At 47.3% G+C, this 20,482-nt stretch overlaps 1 protein-coding gene across 4 annotated transcripts; it reads right to left on the reverse strand.

Annotated features, from left to right (window-relative positions):
• Positions 1–9,954: 9,954 nt before the first annotated feature.
• LOC144601097 (uncharacterized) lies at positions 9,955–19,354 on the reverse strand. 4 transcript variants are annotated; one of them, XR_013548238.1, is made up of 3 exons: positions 16,254–16,744; positions 12,643–12,810; positions 9,955–10,110 (listed from the first exon to the last, which is right to left on the reverse strand). XR_013548238.1 is itself a non-coding variant. In XM_078413035.1 (3 exons), the coding sequence occupies exon 3, from the start codon at positions 12,298–12,300 to the stop codon at positions 10,660–10,662; it is 1,641 nt and encodes a 546-aa protein (XP_078269161.1). In that variant the 5' UTR covers positions 12,301–12,810; positions 16,254–16,325; positions 19,327–19,354; the 3' UTR covers positions 10,396–10,659. The 4 variants fall into 4 exon arrangements, 3 of the variants coding, with proteins under 3 accessions (XP_078269161.1, XP_078269158.1, XP_078269159.1); XM_078413035.1 differs by lacking the exon at positions 9,955–10,110 and adding an exon at positions 19,327–19,354 and having other exon boundaries at positions 10,396–12,810; positions 16,254–16,325; XM_078413032.1 differs by lacking the exon at positions 9,955–10,110 and adding an exon at positions 16,754–16,830 and having other exon boundaries at positions 10,396–12,810; positions 16,254–16,325.
• Between the last annotated feature and the right edge of the window lie 1,128 nt (positions 19,355–20,482).

Here is a 20,482-nt window from a genome sequence, read left to right on the forward strand (position 1 = left end):
GTTTGGAACCGACATGGTGGGCTGAAAGGCCAGTTCTTTGTTCCATCTGCCACATATCATATCATATCATATCATATCATATCATATACATACAGCCGGAAACAGGCCTTTTCGGCCCTCCAAGTCCGTGCCGCCCAGTGATCCCCGTACATTAACACTATCCTACACCCACTAGGGACAATTTTTACATTTACCCAGCCAATTAACCTACATATCCAGCCTTTTTTTATTATCATTCGCTAAATTTTACATTCCAAATAAGATGAATTCCCACTTGTGGAAAAGTTCCAGACTTGAATCACGCAGGAATGTTTCACCATTCTGCTCCTGAAATGCCCGTCACCCCAGTCTTGAATTTCACACAAGCAGAATAGTTTCTGCCCATCAGTTATCATCAATAAAAAACAGAAACACTTCAGTCAAATTTTCCATTAAATATTTAAATTGCTCAGAATACAACACCAGCCATTAAATAGACAACATACTCGATGATCCCGATCAAAATAAGTTATTTGTCAGTTGACAAGAAAAAAAGGAACCAGCTCATATTCACATCCACCACTCCACCTCGTCATTTCCCATGGTCTTTCTAAACCGATCACATCACTGATGGACAATCTCGTCATCTACTTGTTTCACTCCCTGCCTATATTTCCTCTCTCTCCTCCAAACATGACCTCGCAGTGACCGTCCCTGGGAAAACTCTCCGAAACGCCTCATCACCACAATTTCAATTTCCCCAATCATTTGATTCATTCTGCCAAAGATAGACACAAAAAGCTGGAATAACTCAGCAGGACAGGCAGCATCTCTGGAGAGAAGGAATGGGTGACATTTCGGGTCGAGACCCTTCTTTAGACTGGTGTGTCTCGACCCAAAACATCACTCATTCCTCCTCTCCAGAGATGCTGCCTGTCCCGCTGAGTTACTCCAGCTTTTTGTGTCTATCTTCGGTTTAAACCAACATCTGCAGTTCCTTCCTCTACGATTCATTCTGCCATTTCTGCAACTGATGATCTGTTAAATTGCACCTTATCCTAATACCTTTGAAGAAGGTCTGAATGCCATGGATTAATTGTCAACCAGAGAGACTGATCAGCAGATACAAGGAACTGCTGATGCTCATTTACAAAAAAAGATACAAAGTGCTGGAGTCATGCAGCAAGTCAGAGGAAGGGCCCTGACCTGAAACATCACTGATCCATGTTCTCCAGAGATAGACGCAAAAAGCTTGAGTAACTCAGCGGGACAGCCAGCATCTCGAGAGAAGGAATGGGGGACATTTCAGATCAAGACCCTTCTTCAGACTGCTTCTCCAGAGATGCTGCCTGGCCCACTGTTACTCGAGCACTTTGTGTCTTTCTTTTGTAAACCAGCATCTGCAGTTCCCTGAGCCTGTATTTTAACCAAAATTCTTATTCCTTGCTTATTTGCATTATTGTTATGTGACTATATAATTATATTTTTGAACTGATAGAATGCCACAGCTGACTTTAGATTGCTTCTGCCTTCTACAGATTTGAGAGTTTTTGTTAAAATACACATCTCTTTAATTGGCGACTCTCAATTAGACTCCGCTGCCAACATTAGTATTTGGTTCAGAAAGAACACACTTGAAAAGGACTCTTGGAGACTGCCAGTTAATAATCCCATGTCCTGTGAATCTCCAGGCACAGAGTACAATGTATGTGGGTGTATAGTTCATGTATTCTTTTAGACTCAGAACATCATTTAAAATGGAAAACGCAGTCATTTGGTGTTCATCTGTATTTCATTCTCTCTGCAGTTCCTTATGTCCACTGCACCTTTGACCACCAATTCAATTAAATCCAGTCAATTCAGTCCGAAGAAGGGTCTCGACCCGAAACGTCCCCCATTCCTTCTCTCCTGAGATGCTGCCTGACCTGCTGAGTTACTCCAACATTTTGTGAATAAATACTTTCGATTTGTACCAGCATCTGCAGTTATTTTCTTACAATTAAATCCATTAGTCTTTCTCTCTCTCTGGATAATGCAGTTACAGGGAGAATGTGCAAACTTCACACAGAAAGCATCCGAGACCAGGATCGAATACAGGTCTCTGGTGCTGTAGGCAGCAGCTCTACCTGCTACGCCAATGTGGAATGCCATGTCTATGCATGCAACACTCCTCAAGCCCTCAATGTCACCCTAACGCAGAGAATGTAAATGCACAGAAAAGCTATTCGGCCCACCTGGGCTGTATTGGGAACAACCTCCCCTTATGCCAGTGTTTCTGATACACAGCAGCCTCCTCCCAGCTCATCCTACTGGAATATTCTGTTTCTCTCTCTTCCCTCTGCATTCACTGAGTTTCCACTTCCAGTGGAAGTGCTGTTCACATCAACTACTTTCTGCAGGAGTGCTGTCCACATTTGTCACCAGTCTCTAGGGGAAGAAGTTTGCCCTGAATTCCCTGCCGGATTTACAACAATCTGAAGGATAGGACAAGAGATGATCTCTTTCCCTGGACACTCCCACTTCTCCGCTCTCCCATCAGGCAAGAGGTACAGAAGTTTGAAAACACATACCTCCAGATTCAGGAAGTTTCTTTTCAGCTGTTATCAGGCAACAGGACCATCCTACCACCAACCAAGCAACCTTGACCCACTGCAGTTCGCCTACTGCCACAACAGGTCCATGGACGATGCCACCGCCCTGGTCCTACACTCATCCCTAAAACACCTGGATATGAGAGACATCTACGTTAGGCTCGTATTCATAGACTACAGCTCTGCCTTTAACTTCATAATACCATTCAAACTCATCACCAAACTCACGGGTCGTGGAGTCAACACTCATCTTTGCAACTGGATCCTCGACTTCCTGACCGACAGACCGCAATCAATGAGTGAGGATGGGGGACAAATCATCCTCTACAATAATCTTAAACACTGGTGCTCCATAAGGATGCGTTCTCAGCACCCTTCTTTATTTCTTGTACTGTAAACCCACGACGGTAAAGCCATGTACAAATCCTATTCAATTTACAAATTTGCAGACGACATCACCATTGTGGGCCAGATATCAAATTTGATGAGACGGAGTACAGGAAGGAGATTGAGAACTTCGTCTCCCGGTGTTGAGACAACAAACTTTCTCTCAATGTCAGCAAAACAAAGGAGATTGTGATCAACTACAGGGTGCACACACCTTAGTGTGCATTGACGGTGCAGAAGTTGAGATGGTTGAAAACTTCAAATTCCGCGGAGTAAATATCACCAACAACTTCTCCTGGACCACCCATATTGAAGCAATGGCCAAGAAACACACCAAGGCCTCTACTTCCTGAGAAGGCTTAGGAAGTTCGGCATGTCCCCAACAACTCTCACCAACTTTTACTGATGCGCCGTAGAAAGTATTTTATCGGGGTGCATCACAGATTAGTTTTGGGAACAGCTCCGTCCAAGACCGCAAGAAATTGTAGTGAATTGTGGACGCAGCCCAGACCATCACACAAACCAACCTCCCTTCCATTTACTCCATTTATACCTCATACGACCTCGGCAAGGCCAGCAGCATAATCAAGGACGAGTCGTACCCTGGCCACTCCCTCTTCTCCCCTCTCCTATTGGGAAAAAGGTATAGAAGTGTGAAAACGCACACCTCCAGAATCAGGGACAGTTTTCTTCCCAGCTGTTATCAGGCAACGGGACCATCCTACCGCAACTTGAGAGCTGTCCTGAACCACTGTCTACTTCATTGGAGACCCTCGCGGACTATCTTTGATCGGACTTTACTGTCTTTATCTTGCACTAAATTTTATTCATGTTACTCCCTTTATCATGTGTCTGTGCACTATGAATGGCTCGATTGTAATCATGTATTGCCTTTCCGCTGACTGCTTCGCACGCAACAAAAGCTTTTCACTCTACCTCGGTACACATGACAATAAACTAAACTGAACACAACTACTAATGAGCGGTCTGCCCTACCTTCTACCTCATTGGAGACCTTTGGACTATCTTTAATCAGACCTTCCTGGACTTTATCTTGCTCTAAACATTATTCCCTTGATCCTGTACCTGTACACTGCAGACGGCTTGATCGTAATCAAGTATAATCTTTTCGCTGACTGGATAGCATACAACAAAAAAGCTTTTCATGTGGCAATAATAAACTAAACTATCAACACAGGCTAACGGATGTGGGCTGGCAACAGGAGATGGGGGGGGGGGGGGGGAGGGGGGATCAGCCCAGGATCAACAATGCGGCTGTGAACAGAAGAGAGAGGATTAGTTCATGAACAGGCCGTGAACAGAATACAGGGGGAGGGGATCAGCCCAGGATTAGGAGCGTGGTGCTGTGAACAGGAGACGGTGGCAGGGTGCATCAGCCCAGACAAGAGCCCAGGCTGTGTGTTCAGTTCAGCAGTGTTCAGTGGTTGTGAGCAGGACTCAGGGTCAGTGCCTGTACAAGGGACTGTATCAGATGCTGCCACCAAGAGTGGGGAAAAGCTAGCGTGTAAATTATGGGTAGTGAGTGCCAGGATCGACAGGAGCGATTGAGACAGAAGCAGATCATGGAGCACGCCTGGTGAGAAGCAAAACCTGCCCAGGATCAGAAGTGGGACTCGAACCAGTACCAGTGAGTGTAACAGAAAGGGAGATGGGACGAAGCATCAGCCACGGCGACGTGGTCTCCCAGTGAAGGAAGGAAGACTTGCATTTATATAGCGCCGCCCTCAATCTCATGTATCGTGTGTTCATAGATTGTCATTCTTCTGACTGGTTACCCCTAAACAAAAGCTTTTCACTGTACCTTGGCACATGTGACAATAAACTAAACGGTACTGAACTCATGACACCCCACGGTGCTTTGCAGCCATTGAAGGTGTCTTGAAGTGAGGTCACTGGGGGAATGTGGGACGTGCAGCAGGCAGTTTGTGCACAACATGATGCCACTGAGATGGCGTGGGTCACCTGACAAGGACACAAAATGCTGGAGTAACTCAGCGGGTCAGGCAGCAACCCTGGAGATCATGGATGGCCGACATTTTGGGTCAGGTCCTTCTTCAGATTGGTGGCACAGGCAAGTATTGAGGAGACGCATGTGGCTGTGGTTACGAGTCTGGGTCAAAACAGAGCATTGGAGAAGCAAGAATCACAGAGGGGGAGCAGTGAGACAGGGTCTCGCAGAACTGTTGGAGAGAGGAGGGAAACATCTTCAACAGAGGAGATTTCACAGTGGAGCAGTCAATAGACAATAGGTGCAGGAGGAGGCCATTCGGCCCTTCGAGCCAGCACCGCCATTCAATGTGATCATGGCTGATCATTCTCAATCAGTACCCCGTTCCTGCCTTCTCCCCATACCCCCTGACTCCGCTATCCTTAAGAGCTCTATCCAGCTCTCCCTTGAACGCATTCAGAGAATTGGCCTCCACTGCCTTCTGAGGCAGAGAATTCCACAGATTCACAACTCTCTGACTGAAAAAGTTTTTCCTCATCTCAGTTCTGGACTCCCCCAACATTTGGAACATGTTTCCTGCCTCTAACATAGAAAATGTAGAAAATGTAGCAACAAGGAACTGCAGATGCTGGTTTACAAAAAAAGGACACAAAGTACTGGAGCACCTCTGGAGAACATTGACAGGCAACGTTTCGGTTTGGGACCCTTCTTCAGACATTGGACAAAAACCTATCGCTTGCCAGGCTTTGTCCCACCCCCACATCTCTCCCCCTCAACTACAATCAGTCTGAAGAAGGGTCCTGACTCAACCCGTCACCTGTACCTTTTTCTAAACCAGCATCTGCAGTTCCTTGTTTCTACATTGAGTCACCTGACAATCTATTTCAGTGACGTTAGTTGCAGAGTAAGTCACTAGGTAACAACACTTCCAGGCAAATAATCACACATAACAGACCAATTTACTTAATTAACTCTTGTAAATACCAATCACTTAAATGCATCAGGACATCTAGCTTACGTGACTGAGCGGGGATATCACGGCACACTTGTAAACGAACCTTCCTGGAACAGTGCTCATTTTTATTAAAAAGCAACAGGAGTGAGATGGTGGTCTAATGAAATACAGAAATACATTTGAAATACAGAATAAAGTCCACTTTTACAAAAGCTGCTGTTAATTGCAGAAAAAAATGTGTAGGAAGGAACTGCAGATGCTGGTTTAAACCAAAGATAGACATAAAAAGCTGCAGTAACTCAACAGGTCAGACAGCATATCTGAATAAAAGGAATAGATGACGTTTCAGGTTGAGACCCTTCTTAATTGCAAAGAGTTGTGGATGTAGTCCAGACCACCACACAAACCAACCTCCGGTGTTTCAGCAAGGCCGCCAGTATAATCTAGGGCCAACCTCACATTGGTTATTCCCTCTTCTCTCCTCTCCCAAGTTTGAAGACGCATACCTCCAGATTCAGGAACAGTTTCTTCCCAGCTGTTATCAGGAAACTGAACGGCCCTCTCATCAGCTAGAGTGCGGTTCTGCTACCTCATTGGAGACCTTTGAACTATCTTTAATCAGACTTCAGTTTTATCTTGCATTAAATATTGTACCCTTTATCTGTGCACTGTTGACGGCCTGATTGTATTCATGTAAAGTATTTTCTTTGACTGATAGCACGCAAACAAAAGCTTTTTATTGTACCTTGGTACACGTGACAATAATAAATTAAACAGGTTCATGAAGGGGTTTATTTGACACCTAGTTCCTGACATGGGAGATAATAGACAATAGGTGCAGGAGTAGGCCATTCGGCCCTTCGAGCCAGCACCGCCAGTAGTCTCCCTTGATGTCTTTGACGTTCCTTTTATACAATTTCTTCCAGAACATCACTGTTCTTCTGTCCAGTCCTGAAGTTCCCCAGCAAGTCCATTTATAGTATTGTTTATCCACTTCCTTTATCTATAACCAGTCCGCTGGTAATGCACCCATACCGCTATCGATCAGACAAACACCAACCACTACTTCCATTTAGTTTGCTGTGGGACAAATGTTCAGGAGAAGAATGAGGGGAGGATTAAACAGGATTAGTGTACTAATGTTGGCGGCTGCTGTCGACTGTATGGCAGTAGGACCTGAGGGTCCTGTTGCCGTGACCCTGTGACTGATCCTCTGATGAGGTCAATGTCATCTGCATAGATTTTCTGAAAAGCATTTGGTGAAGTCTCACGCAGAAGACAACTCAGACCATTGAATTAAAGAGACCGAAGCAGTGTGGATAGGAAAGTAGCCTCAATCTAGAAAGCAAAAAGGGAACCACGGCAGACTCGATGGGCCAAATGGCCTCCATTTATACAATAGCAATTCTCAGACGGATAATCTTTCAACTATTTCCATTTGTTAAACGTTGTGGTGTTTGAACGTTTGTGAATCAAAGACAGCTTTGACACTCAGTGATCTTGAACATGTGACTTCACTGGCTGTCAGAGAGTGCAGCTGGCATTAAACACTGGGTGAAGTGCAAGCCCCTCTTCAGGGCAGCACAGCGGTAGAATTCCTGCCTTCCAGCCGCAGAGACTCGGGTTTGATCATGACTACAGGGGCTGCCTGTACAGAGTTTGTACATTCTCCCTGTGACCCCATGGGTTTCCTCCTACACTCCAAAGACGTGCAGGATTGTAGGTTAATTGGCTTTGATAAAAATTTATAAATTGTCTCTAAGTGTGTAAGATATTGCTAGTGTATGGGGTGATCGCTAGTTGGCACAGACTCGGTGGGCTGAAGGGCCTATTTCCTCGCTGTATCTCTAAACTAATCTTGAATGTAGGCTCCACCAATTCTAGCCTGTGTAGTCCGTTCTCACTTCAGTTGCTCTGTAATTGTTGTCTGTACCTTCACTGCATTGTTGCACTTACTGTATTCACTGTTTACTCAAGGAGCTTCAAGTGAACCAGAAATGTTTTTGCATCCTGGTATATACAACAATACATTAATCTGAATCTGTTTCAAGAACAACCACAGATTCTCCAGTTAATCTTCAGTCAGTTAGTTTGGTCAGTTACTTTGGTTTATTGTCACGTGTACCGAGGGACAGTGAAAAGCTTTTGTTGTGTGCTAACCAGTCAGCAGAAAGACAATACATGATTACAATCCACCAACTAAAATGTCTCAGCCTTGGAAGATTGGAAGACGCTGGGAATGACATTGAATGACTCAAGTCAAGTCAAGTCAAATTTATTTGTCACATACACATACACGATGTGCAGTGAAATGAAAGTGGCAATGCCTGCGGGTTGTGCACAAAATGAATTACAGTTACAGCATATAAATAAAGTTAATAAGTTACTATTAGTGTCGACAAAAATTTAGTCTCTGGGGTTATAAAAGTTGACAGTCCTGATGGCCGTGACAGCGGAGGCGTTTGCCTGATCGTAGCATCTGGAACAGTCCGTTACTGGGGTGGCAGGGGTCCCTCATGATCTTGCTTGCTCTGGATCTGCACCTCCTGATGTATAGGTCCTGCAGGGGGACGAGTGTAGTTCCCATGGTGCGTTCTGCCGAACGCACTACTCTCTGCAGGGCCATCCTGTCCTGGGCAGAGCTGTTCCCAAACCAGACTGTAACTCATAAGATCTCTCAGGATGACCTTGCAATAACTCAACTGTGTGACACCCAGATCTTTGAAATGGACAAAATGGCCCTTTGTGTTGAAAAGAGCTGGAAAGAGTTAAACCCCCTTTGCTTTCTCCCTTTAGTCATAGTCACATAGCACAGAAATAGGCCCTTCGGCCTAACTGCCCCGGCCGACCAATATGCCCCATCTACGCTAGTTTCACCGGCTCACATCCCTCTAAACATTTCCTATCCATGTATCTATCCAAAGTCTTTTAAATGTTGTTATAATACCTGCCTTAACTACCTCCTCTGGCAGGTTGTTCCATATGCTCTCACCCTCAGTGCGAAAACGTTGCCCCTCAGGTTTCTATTAAATCTATCCGCCCCTCACCTTAAACATATTCACTGGTTCTTGATTCTCCTACTTTTGTGTAAAAGACTGAGCATTCACCCTGTCGATTCCTCTCTTCAGGCTTGATAACAGTGAATGTCAAAGGAGACATAGAAAGATACTGTACGGAAATAGGCCCTTTGGCCCAATGAGTCTGCAAAGATCATTAACCGTGCACTTACACGAATCCAATGTCAATCCTTTTTAACTTCTCTACATTCTTGTCAACTCTCCCTGGATTCCTCCATTCACTGAGAAATTGGGGCAATTTACTGCAGCTGGACAGTTTCTTCCCAGCTGTTATCAGGCAACTGAACCATCCTACCACAATTAGAGAGCAGTCCTGAACTACTATCTACCTCATTGGTGACACTTGGGATTATATTCGATCGGACTTTACTGGCTTTATCTTGTACTAAACATGATTCCCTTTATCATGTATCTGTTCACTGTGAATGGCTGCATTGTAGTCATGTATTGTCTTTCCGCTGACTGGTTCGCATGCAACAAAAGCTTTTCACTGTACCTCGGTGCACATGACAATAAACAAAATAAACTTATCAATCAGCATGCCTTTGGGAGTCGGGAAGAGACTAAAGCTCCAAGAGATGTTTTCTGGCTTCAGTCCTAGCCTTGGGATGCGTGTCTGTGTGTGGAGTTTGCACATTCTCCCTGGGGCGCCTCTGGGACAATGTGCAAACTCCCCACACACAGACACAGACAATACCCAAGGTTAGGACTGAACCCGGTCCTGGCATAGAGAGGCAGCATCTCCAGTTATTGTGCCACTGTGGCGCTCCAATGTCTGGGACAAGAACTGAGGAAGTTGTCATCCTCTCCATCGGTCTGCCAAAAGTCCTGCAGCGAATTTGGGGAAAGCTTTTCACACACAGAGTGCAACTATGAGAAACATGTCAACACAGGGAGGGGAGGGATGAAACCAGGACCGTGAATAATGGGAAGCCAAATGAACAGCAAAATGCTAGAGCTACCTTCACTGTCCAGGATTCATTAGGTTCAATCCGCTCCTCGTACGCTCTCAGCGTGGAGTTTGCATGTTCTGTCCGTGACAACGTGGGTTCCCTCTGGGTGCTCTTGTTTCTTCCCACATCCCAAAGGCGTATGTGCTGTTAGGTTAATTAGCCAGTGAAATTGTCAGTGAATAGTAGAATCCGGCAGATGCTAGGGCCAATGGAACGTGGGGAGAATAAAAATTGGATTAATTTAGGATTAGAGTAAATGGGTGTTTCATGATCGGTGCTGACTTAAGTGAGCCGAAGGGCCTGTTCCCATACTGCGTCTCTCAATTACTTAACCAGGTGAGATGGGAGGCTGGTGCAGAGCAAAACAATAGAAGGGTCCAAATGGGCTGAATGGCCTCTCTTTCCACTGTTCATTGTGCATAATGCAGACATAAAGGCCCTTAGACAATGTATTGAAAGCAGAAACAATTTATTTTAACACAGATCCAGAAAATTAAATTCTAGCCCAGTTATAGGCATTCCTAACATCAGCAAAAATGAAAATCACAGTGCCTGATAACTAAGGTTCAATCCTGGGTGTACCCAGCAGTAGAAATATCGACTAAATCCAATACCTGTAATATTAAGAACGTGCGTTTGGTTTCAACAGCAGTAATGATTCAAATAGTCAGCACACATTTTTTCTCCTCAGTGTGAATTTGCTGGTGTCTCACCAGGCTCGACAACCAAGGGACCCGTCTCCTCCCATTCAAAACAGGTGATCGGGCGCGTCTCTAATATGAAGTTGCTGATGTATCATCAGGCTGGATAAGTGCACAAACCTCTTCCCACATACTTTACAGGAGGTCGGATTCGTCCCAGTGTGAATTTGGTGGTGTCTTACCAGGTTGGACGACCGAGTGAACTTCTTCCCACATTCAAAGCAGGTGAACGGCCTCTCACCCGTGTGAATTTGCTGGTGCCTCACCACACTCGATGACTGAGTGAACCTCTTCCCACACTCACAGCAGGAGAATGGCCTCTCGCCCGTGTGAATTTGCTGGTGCCTCACCAGGCTGGACGACTGAATGAACCTCTTCCCGCACTCGGCGCAGGAGAATGGCTTCTCCCCAACGTGAACTCGCTGGTGCCTCACCAGGCTGGATGATTGAGTAAATCTCTTCCCGCACTCAGAGCAGGTGAACGGCCTCTCCCCAGTGTGGGTTTGCTGGTGCAAGGTTAGGTTGGACAAATAGCTGAATCCTTTCCCACACACAGAGCAGGTGAAAGCCTTCTCCTCACCGTGAGCGCACTGGTGTTTCAGTAACTGGGATGATTGAACAAAGCTCTTCCCGCACTCGGAGCAGATGAACGGCCTCTCAGCAGTGTGAATTTGCTGGTGTATCATCAACTCAGACGACCGAGCAAATCCCTCCGCACACACAGAGCAGCTGAACAGCCTCTGCCCAGTGTGAACCTGCTGGTGCAAGGTCAGATGGGACGAATGAGCGAATCCTTTTCCACACTCGGAGCAGATGAAAGGCCTCTCCCCAGCATGAACCCGCTGGTGTTTTAGTAACTGGGATGACTGAACAAAGCCCTTCCCACACTCAGCGCAGGTGAATGGCTTCTCGCCAGTGTGAATTCGCTGGTGCACCAGCAGCTCGGACGACCGAATGAAGCCCTTTCCACACTCGGAGCAACTGAACGGCCTCTCCCCAGTGTGAATACGCTGGTGCATCAACAGCCCAGATGACCGAAAGAATCCCTTCCCGCACTCAGAGCAGGTGAACGGCCTCTCCCCAGTGTGAATCTGTTGGTGTACCAGCAGCTCAGACGATCGAGTGAATCCCTTCCCACATTCCGTGCACCTATACGGCCTCTCACCAGTGTGAATCCGTTGGTGTGTCCGCAGGTTGGAAGGCCGAGTGAATGTCTTCCCACAGTCAGAGCAAATGAAGGGCCTCTCCTCGGTATGAATTTGCTGGTGGTTCAGCAACTCTGATGACGGAGTGCATTGCTGCTCACAGTCTAGCTGGGCTTCGAACAACACCGATGACCGAGTGAAATCCTGCTCACACTCGAGCTGGTCTTCGAACAACTCCGATGACTGAGTGCATTCCTGCTCACTGTCAAGCTGATCTTCGAACAACTCCGATGATTGAGTGAATTCCTGCTCACACTCTAGCTGGTCCTCGAATAACTCCGATGACTGAGTGCATTCCTGCTCACTGTCTTGCTGATGGTTCAACAACTCCGACGGGGGAGGGCATCCCTTCTCACGGTCTTGTAGGTGTTCGATCAACTCCGATGACTGAGTTAATTCCTTCCCACAGTCAGAGCCGGAGATCGGCTCTTCCCCAGTGTGAATTTGGGGCTGTCTCTCAGCCAATTGAGCCTCTTCCCACATTCAGAGCAGATGGCAGGCCTCTCCCCAGTGTAAACCCACTGGTTTGAGGAGAGAGCTAGTGAATCAATAATTCCTTTTCCACACTCAAAGTGGGCGACAGGCCTCTCTCTCTCTCTCTCTCTCTCTCTCTCTCTCTCTCTCTCTCTCTCTCTCTCGTGCAAATTCACTGGTGTGTCCTCAAGTTGGACGAGTGGGTGAATCTCTGACCACACCCAGGAGAAAGGCCTCTCATCAGTATGAATTTGCTGCCGTGTCTTTACGCTGAATGACTGAATGAATCTCTTTCAGTTCTCAAGAGCAGAAGAAAGGTCTGGCCGCAGTATGAACTCACTGGCGACTCACCAGTGGGATGGTCGAGCAAACGTTTTCCACATTCACAACAGTTCAACGTCCTCTCCCCACTGCATCATCAGGTGGGATGACTGAGTGAACTCCTCCCACACTCAGAGCAGCTCAACGTCCTATCTCCAGTGATGATGTGCTGGTGTGTTCTCCGGCCCTGGATCAATGCTGTTTTAACAAAAGTGGGGGAGGAGGAAGGGGGGATGTCAAATTTATTCCAGTCATGAAGAGGTGCACAAGATTCCAGCTTGGATGATGCACTGTTTCTCCTCCAAGAATAAATAACCCCCAAAAATTGACAACCTACATTGATATGTAGAACAGTACAGCACAGGAACAGGCCCACCAGTCCACAATGCCCGTGCCAATCATGATGCCAATTTAAACCTATCCCATCTGCTGTTGTCTATATTCCTGCATTCCCAGCCTGTGTATGTGCCCGCCTAAATGCCTCCTAAACAATGCAATTGTGTCTACTGTAACCATATCTTGTGGAAGCACGTTCCAGGCATCCACATCTCTCTGCGTATAAATATTCCTCAAAATTTCCTTTCAACCTTTCCCCTCTGACCCAAAATATTTGACATTTCCATCCCAAGAAAAAATCTCAAGACTGCCTCTCATAATTTTCCATGCTTCTATCAGCGTCGGACATTCCAGGGAAAACAATCCAAGTTTGTCCAACCTTCACATAATGGGCGGTGGGCTTCACACAAAGGATGGTGGGTGTATGGAACAAGGTGCCAGAGGAGGTAGTTGAGGCTGGGATTATCCAAATGTTTAAGAAATAGACAAGTACATAGATAGTATAAGAAAAGTACATAGATAGGACAGGTTTGGGGGGGGGGGGGGGGGGGGTATGGACCAAATGTAGGCAGGTGGGACTAATGTAGCTGGGACATGTTGGCCGTTGTGAGCAAGTTGGGCCGAAGGGCCTGTTTCCAAGCTGTGTCACTTTATGACTCTGCATACCCAATACTCTAGTCCAGACAACACCCTGGCGAACCTTCTCTGCACCCTCTCCAAAGCCTCCATACCTTTCCTGTAGGGTGGCAACCAGAACCCACGTACAATACCCCAAATGTGATCCAAGTTTTACATAGCTGCAATATGACTTCCCAACTTTGATACCCAACATTCTAACCGAAGAAAGAGTATATGGCAAACACCTACTTTACCGTCCAATTTCCTTGTGTTGTCACTTTCTGGGAGTTATGGACATACATCCCAAGATCCCTCCTGACATAAATGCTCCTGAGGGTCATGCCATTTGTATCAACAAAACATCTGCTCACTACTTCAGGGACTTGAAAATATTTCTGTATCATCAAAACCTGACAGAGCCTATGTTTTAATTACCCCCCCCCCCCGCCCTCACAGTGTAACTGGCTCTTTCCACCGTCACTGCTCCTGAACTCTCTCATTCAAGGGTGGGAATCCCACTGCCCTGCTGGTCACACTGGTTTCCAAGTTCTTCTCAGAAATAAAACAGACTGGAATTTTGGATGAGAATGTACAAGGCATGTTTGGTAAATTTGCAGATTACACGAAAATAGGACACAACTTGAACGATAGGGAGAGGTTTCGCAATCTAGGACTTTATTTCTTTGGAACGCAGGAAGCTAAGTGATACTCTTATAGGTGTATAAAATTATGAGGGGAATAGATAAGAGGAATGCACAGGGTCTTTTACCCAGAGTAGGGAAATGAAGAACCAGAGGACAATGGTTTACAGTAAGAGATAGATTAATACAAACCTGATGAACAGCTTTTTCCACTCAGAGAGTAGTGGGTATTATGGAATGAGCTACCAGAGGAGGCAGGTACCATACCAGCATTTGAAAGACATTTGGATAGGTACACAGCTAGGAAACGTTTAGAGGGATATGTGCCAAATGCAGGAAAATGGGACTTGCTTTGTTGGGGCACCTTGGTTGGCATGGACGAGTTGGGTCGAATGGCCTTTTTGCATGTTCTATGACAAAAATAGATGGCATCATAGCCGTCAAGAATTACAACGGGATCTCAATCAGCTGGGCAAGTGGGAAAAGGAATGGGGAATGCAGTTTAACTCAGTTAAGTATGATGTCGCAGTTTTGGAAATTGAATCAATTCAAGACTTTCCAGTGAATGTTAAGACCCTGCAGTGCGTTCTGGAGCAGAGAAATCTCGTAGTTCATAGGAGTACAATTGCATGGTTCTCTGGAAGTGGAATCCAAAGTGGATAAGGTGGTGAAGGCTTTTGGCACACTGGCCTTTAACCGTCAGGAAACTGAATATAGAGGTTGGGACACAATGTTACAGTTGCCCAAGAAGTTGGGTGAGCATTAAAATCTCCCCAATTTTTGGTAACCTCTAACTAACACCGTCCCCTTCCTCCCATTCCTCTCCCCTCCCCTGTGCCACACCTGGACTCCCAACTATTTCCCCCTTCCAGCTTCTTTACTCCCTTGGGCTTCACAATCCACAACTCTACAAATCTGTCTCACAACCTCTGTTCTTATCTCCAACTTTTGTTCCAACCATCTGCCTATCAACCCCTCCTCCCCTATGTCAACCTATTACCTCCCACGGTTTGTCCTACCTCTCCCTTTCCAACTTTCCTCCCCCCCCCATCAGTCTGAAGAAGGGTCTCGCCCCAAAACGTCACCTATCCATGCGGCCCAGAGATGCTGCAGGACCCGCCGAGTTACTCCAGCATTTTGCGGTTCCTTGTTTCTCCTCCAAATTTTTTTTCAACCAAGCAGATCAAAGGGGAAGGGTATCTGACCCGAAACATTTACTCCGATGAATTATCTGGCATTTCCTGTTTTTATTTCATATTTTGGGTATGTAGAAGTACTTTTTTAAAAACAGAACAATGGGAATGACTCTGATTAAGATCACCTTAGCAACATGGGCCTCACCCTTTGTTTACAAAGTTATCTGTTTGAGATAAGTGAGCTCAGAGAGAGAGAGAGAGAGAGAGAGAGAGAGAGAGAGAGAGAGAGAGAGAGAGAGAGAGAGAGATCAAAGGGCACGTTACAGCTGATAAACACATGCCATTTTTCAAAGCTTTAACTGTTTTGTTTGGCATTTGGCCTTCATTCATCTGTTAACAGAAAACTCCCTATACATGGATAATCTTTTATTTATTCATGTATAGTCTTCTCTTTGACTGATAGCACACAAACAAAAACTTTTCACTGTACCACAGTACACGTGACAATAATAAACTGAACTAAAGCAGGATTTACAAAGAGAAGCCAATCAAACATTTTCTTTGTCCCATCTATTCCCTCCCCCACCATGTCCTTTGTGAATAAAAACTAACATTTTCTCTCCCTGGTTTCCCTTTTATCTCCCCATCTATCCTCTCCCCCTTCCATTTCTATCCCTCCTTCTGACTTTATTTCACTCCATTCATAATTTGATAAACCTCTTGTATCCTTTTCACCTCTAGCCTTTCTTACTTCCTCAACTCATCTGCCAATCAATACCCTCCTTCACCTGTATTCCCCGCACCTGCCAGGCGTTGTCTCTTTTCCAACTTTTCCCCCCTTCTCTCTCCCCCTACCCACCACCCCCCCACCCACCCACCACCCACCCACCCACCACCCACAGATACTGACCTGCTGAGTTTCTCCAACACCGTGTCACTCTTGCTCAAAATGACAGCATCTGCAGTTCCTAGTGTCTTGAAACTAGAGGCGAAAAGGAGACAAAAGGGCGTCAGTCAAGGAGAGAAGACGAGTGAAATATAAAGCCAGAGAGAGAGAGAGAGGAAGGGATACAAGTTTGCCTGTGCTGGCCTCAATCTGGTAATGGAGGAGGCCAAGGACAGAGAGGTCGGCGTGGAAAGTGGAGTGAAAAACGGCAGATCTAGCTGTGATCAACTCTGTTCGATCTTTCCACGGATGCCGACTGACTGACCCGCTGAAAGTCTCCGGCGGCCGAGATTAGAGCCCCGGGGCCGGGTGTGGAGTGGGTGGGTGGGTGAGGGCGGGCGGGGGGTGGTGGTGGTGGGGTGGTGTTGGCGGCGGCACAGGCCGGGATTGTTGAGTGCGGCCGCCAGCAATGATTCTGCGAACCGCACGAATGCTTTCCCTTCGCATCCCACCCATCAACCAACCCAGCCGCGACCTGCGGCTCCGGCCCAGCCCGGACCTCGGGGAGGGTTGAACCGGCGCGGCGCCGCGACGCTTCCACCTACCGCCCGGATCCCGGAAGCTTCACCCGTCGCGGTCACGTGACCGCGCCGCCAGCGCGCCTGCGCCGTGGACCTGCTCGGTGCAAGAGGGGTGCGCTTCCTCAAACCCCTCCTCACCGCAGTTACAATGTGCAGGAGGTGCGCTTCCTCAAACCCCTCCCCGCCGCAGTTACACTGTGCAGGAGGTGCGCTTCCTCAAACCCCTCCTCGCCGCAGTTACACTGTGCAGGAGGTGCGCTTCCTCAAACCCCTCCTCGCCGCAGTTACACTGTGCAGGAGGTGCGCTTCCTCAAACCCCTCCTCGCCGCAGTTACACAGTGCAGGAGGTGCGCTTCCTCAAACCCCTCCTCGCCGCAGATACACTGTGCAGGAGGTGCGCTTCCTCAAACCCCTCCTCGCCGCAGTTACACTGTGCAGGAGGTGCGCTTCCTCAAACCCCTCCTCGCCGCAGTTACACTGTGCAGGAAGGAACTGCAGACGCTGGTTTTAAATCGAAGATAGACACCCACCAAATGCTGGAGTAACTCAGCGGGTCAGGCACAATCTCTGGAGATTTTCGGACCCGAAATGTCACCCATTCCTTCTCTCCAAAGATGCTGCTTGTCCTGCTGAGTTGCAATACTTCAGTACTGAGTTTGCGTCCATCTGGAGTTTCACTGACAGCCAAACGCTCCCGAGAGTCAAAGATAGACACAAAATATACTGGAGTAACTCAGCCAGCGCCTCTGGAGAAAATGGATAATGTTTTTTTTCTCTCCAGAGATGCTACCTGTCCGGCTGAGTTCATGCAGCATTTTGCGACTATCTTTGGCATAAACCACTATCTGCAGTTCCTTCTTATCGCTCTCCAATTTCGTTCTCGACCTCAGATTAGTTTAGTTTGCAACCACCCTTTTATTTTACACTTTAGACTTTACAGATACAGCGCCAAAACAGGCCATTCGGCCCACCGAGTCCGCGTCGACCAGCGATCACCCAATACACCAAAACTATCCTAAACACACTAGGCACAATTTACAATAATACCGAAGCCAATTAACCTGCAAATTTCTACCTGGCGTGTGGGGTGGGGGGGAGTACCCGGAGACAACGCACATGGTCACAGGGAGAACTTGCAAGCTCCACACAGACCGCACCCGTAGTCAGGATCGAACCCGGATATCTCTGGCGCTGTAATACAGTAATACTGGCGCTGTAATACAGTAATACAGTAATACTGTAATACTGCTCGACCGCCGCGCCACTGTGTCACCCATACACTCGTTCTATCCTACTCACGAGGGACAATTTGCAGAAGCCAACTAACCGACAAACCTTGGAATGCGGGAGGAAACCGGTGCGCCCGAAGAAAATCCATGCGGTCACATAGAGAACGGACAAACTCCATACAGAAAGCACCGGTAGTAAGGATCGAACCCGGGCCTCTGGCACTTCAAGGGAGCAACTTTACCACAGCGCCGCCCCTAATCGTCCAAGTCATTCCGGCTACGATGAAGAAACGCGGCCGTCAGCTTGTGCACGGAAAGCTCCAGAGACCGATCATAGAAACTAAGAACTGCATATGCTGATTTATACAAAAGGACAGGATGTGCTGGGTAACTTAGCGGGTCATGAAGCATCTCGGGAGAACATGAATAGGTGACCTTTCGGTTCGGGACATTTCTTCAGCGTCTTCAGACCGGACTGAAGATTGGTCCCGACCCGAAAAGTCTGGTCCTTGATTATGCTGATGGACTTGTCCTTGATATTGCTGGTGGCCTTGCCCGGCCACTTCCTCTTCTCTCCTCTCCCATCGGACAAGAGGTACAGAAGTTTGACACAAAATGATGGAGTGACTCAGCGGGACAGGCAGCATCTCTAGAGAGAAGGAATGGGTGACGATTCGGGTCGAGACTGAAGAAGGGCCTCGACCCGAAACGCCATCCATTCCTTCTCTCCATAGATGTTGCCCGTCCCGCTGAGTTACCCCAGCATTTTGTGTCTATCTTCGGTTTAAACCAGGATCTGCAGTTCCTTCCTACACGGGCACAGAAGTTTGATACATACCTTCATATTTTGGAACAGTTTCTTCCCAGCTGTTAACAGGGAACTGAACGGTCCTCTCTTCAGCTAACGTGCGGTGCTGACTTCACATCTACCTCATTGGAGACCTTTGGACTATCTTTATCGGACTTCAAGGTTATATCTTGCAATCAATACTGTACCCTTTGTCCTTTATCTGTGCACGGCCTGATCGTATTCATGTATAGTCTTTTCTTTGACTGGTTAGCACGCAAACAAAAGCTTTCACTGTATCCCGATGCACGTGACAACAATAAATTAAACTAAACTAAACCGCTGCCGGGCGACTGTGTGAAGCGCATCCAGACCGCGCGGAGCCTCAATGTTCAGTCTGGTACAGCGCTGCTTTTTAATCTCCGGCCTTTATTTCGCCTCTGCCGCATCAGCGGACTGACTACCAGCGGCTCGGTGTAACTGCTGCTGCAAAACCTCACCTCTTATCTCCAGACTTGATCATCCAATCTCTCTTGGCCACCATCTTTGACGCAACACAAAGTGTGTCCGCACAAGCCGCTGCCGCTAGCGGATTAAATGGCGCCCGAAACTCACGGTCTGTCAATGAATGTGAAGAAGGGTTTCGAATCGAAATGTCATCACTCCATTCCCTTCACAGATGCTGCCTGACCCGCTGAGATCTTCCAGCACTTTTAAAAAAAAAGTTCGTCCCAGATGCCAGTTCCATTGTTCACCAAGTCCACTCCAAACCTCAAGCTAGTCAGTCTCAACCTAGTGCAGCCGGGGATGGCCTTGGGTGGGGAAGCCAGTAGCTGACCTTACCCACTCTCAACCCCCCGCTCCCCGACAATGCAAACGGGGAGAGGGGGGGGGGGGGGGGTTTGCAAGAACTGGCATTGAACAGAGAGGCGACAGCAATCGGGAGGACATTTTGACATACCACCGAGTAGTGCAAATGATATGAGCCACCCACATCACCAGGGAACCGTTCCTGTTACTCAGCCAAGACAACTATCCCATCATCCTATTGTAAATCCGGTCTCGAATACATCAAAACGACGTTGTCATTGTCCACTCATTCAATTCTCATCCATTTGTTTACGTTGTTTTTCGCACCGAGGGAGCCGGGGCCTTGAACTCGCGGCCGGGGGCGCTGGTGGAGGCAGATATGACGGTGGCGTTTAAGAGGGCATTTAGATATGCACATGGATGAGGAGGGAAATGGATCACCTGCAGGCAGGGGTAATTATTTTTACTTGGCTTCATGTTCGGCACAAACTTTGTGGGCCGAAGGGCCAGTTCCTATGCTGTACTGTTCTAAGAACATAACAGAAAAACGAGAACAGATATGTCCATATAAGAAGATAACCGCAGATGCTGGTACAAATCGAAGGTATTTATTCACAAAATGCTGGAGTAACTCAGCAGGTCAGGCAGCATCTCGGGAGAGAAGGAATGAGTGACGTTTCAGACTGAAGAAGGGTCTCGACCCGAAACGTCACCCATTCCTTCTCTCCCGAGATGCTGCCTGACCTGCTGAGTTACTCCAGCATTTTGTGAACAGATATGTCCATGCCTGCTTAGCTCACTATGGGACAATTGTGCACAGTTCTGGTGTCCACCCGTCATTGACAA

The sequence above is a fragment of the Rhinoraja longicauda genome, chromosome 16 (assembly GCF_053455715.1).
Source record: "Rhinoraja longicauda isolate Sanriku21f chromosome 16, sRhiLon1.1, whole genome shotgun sequence".
In the NCBI taxonomy this organism is placed as follows: Eukaryota; Metazoa; Chordata; class Chondrichthyes; order Rajiformes; family Arhynchobatidae; genus Rhinoraja; species Rhinoraja longicauda.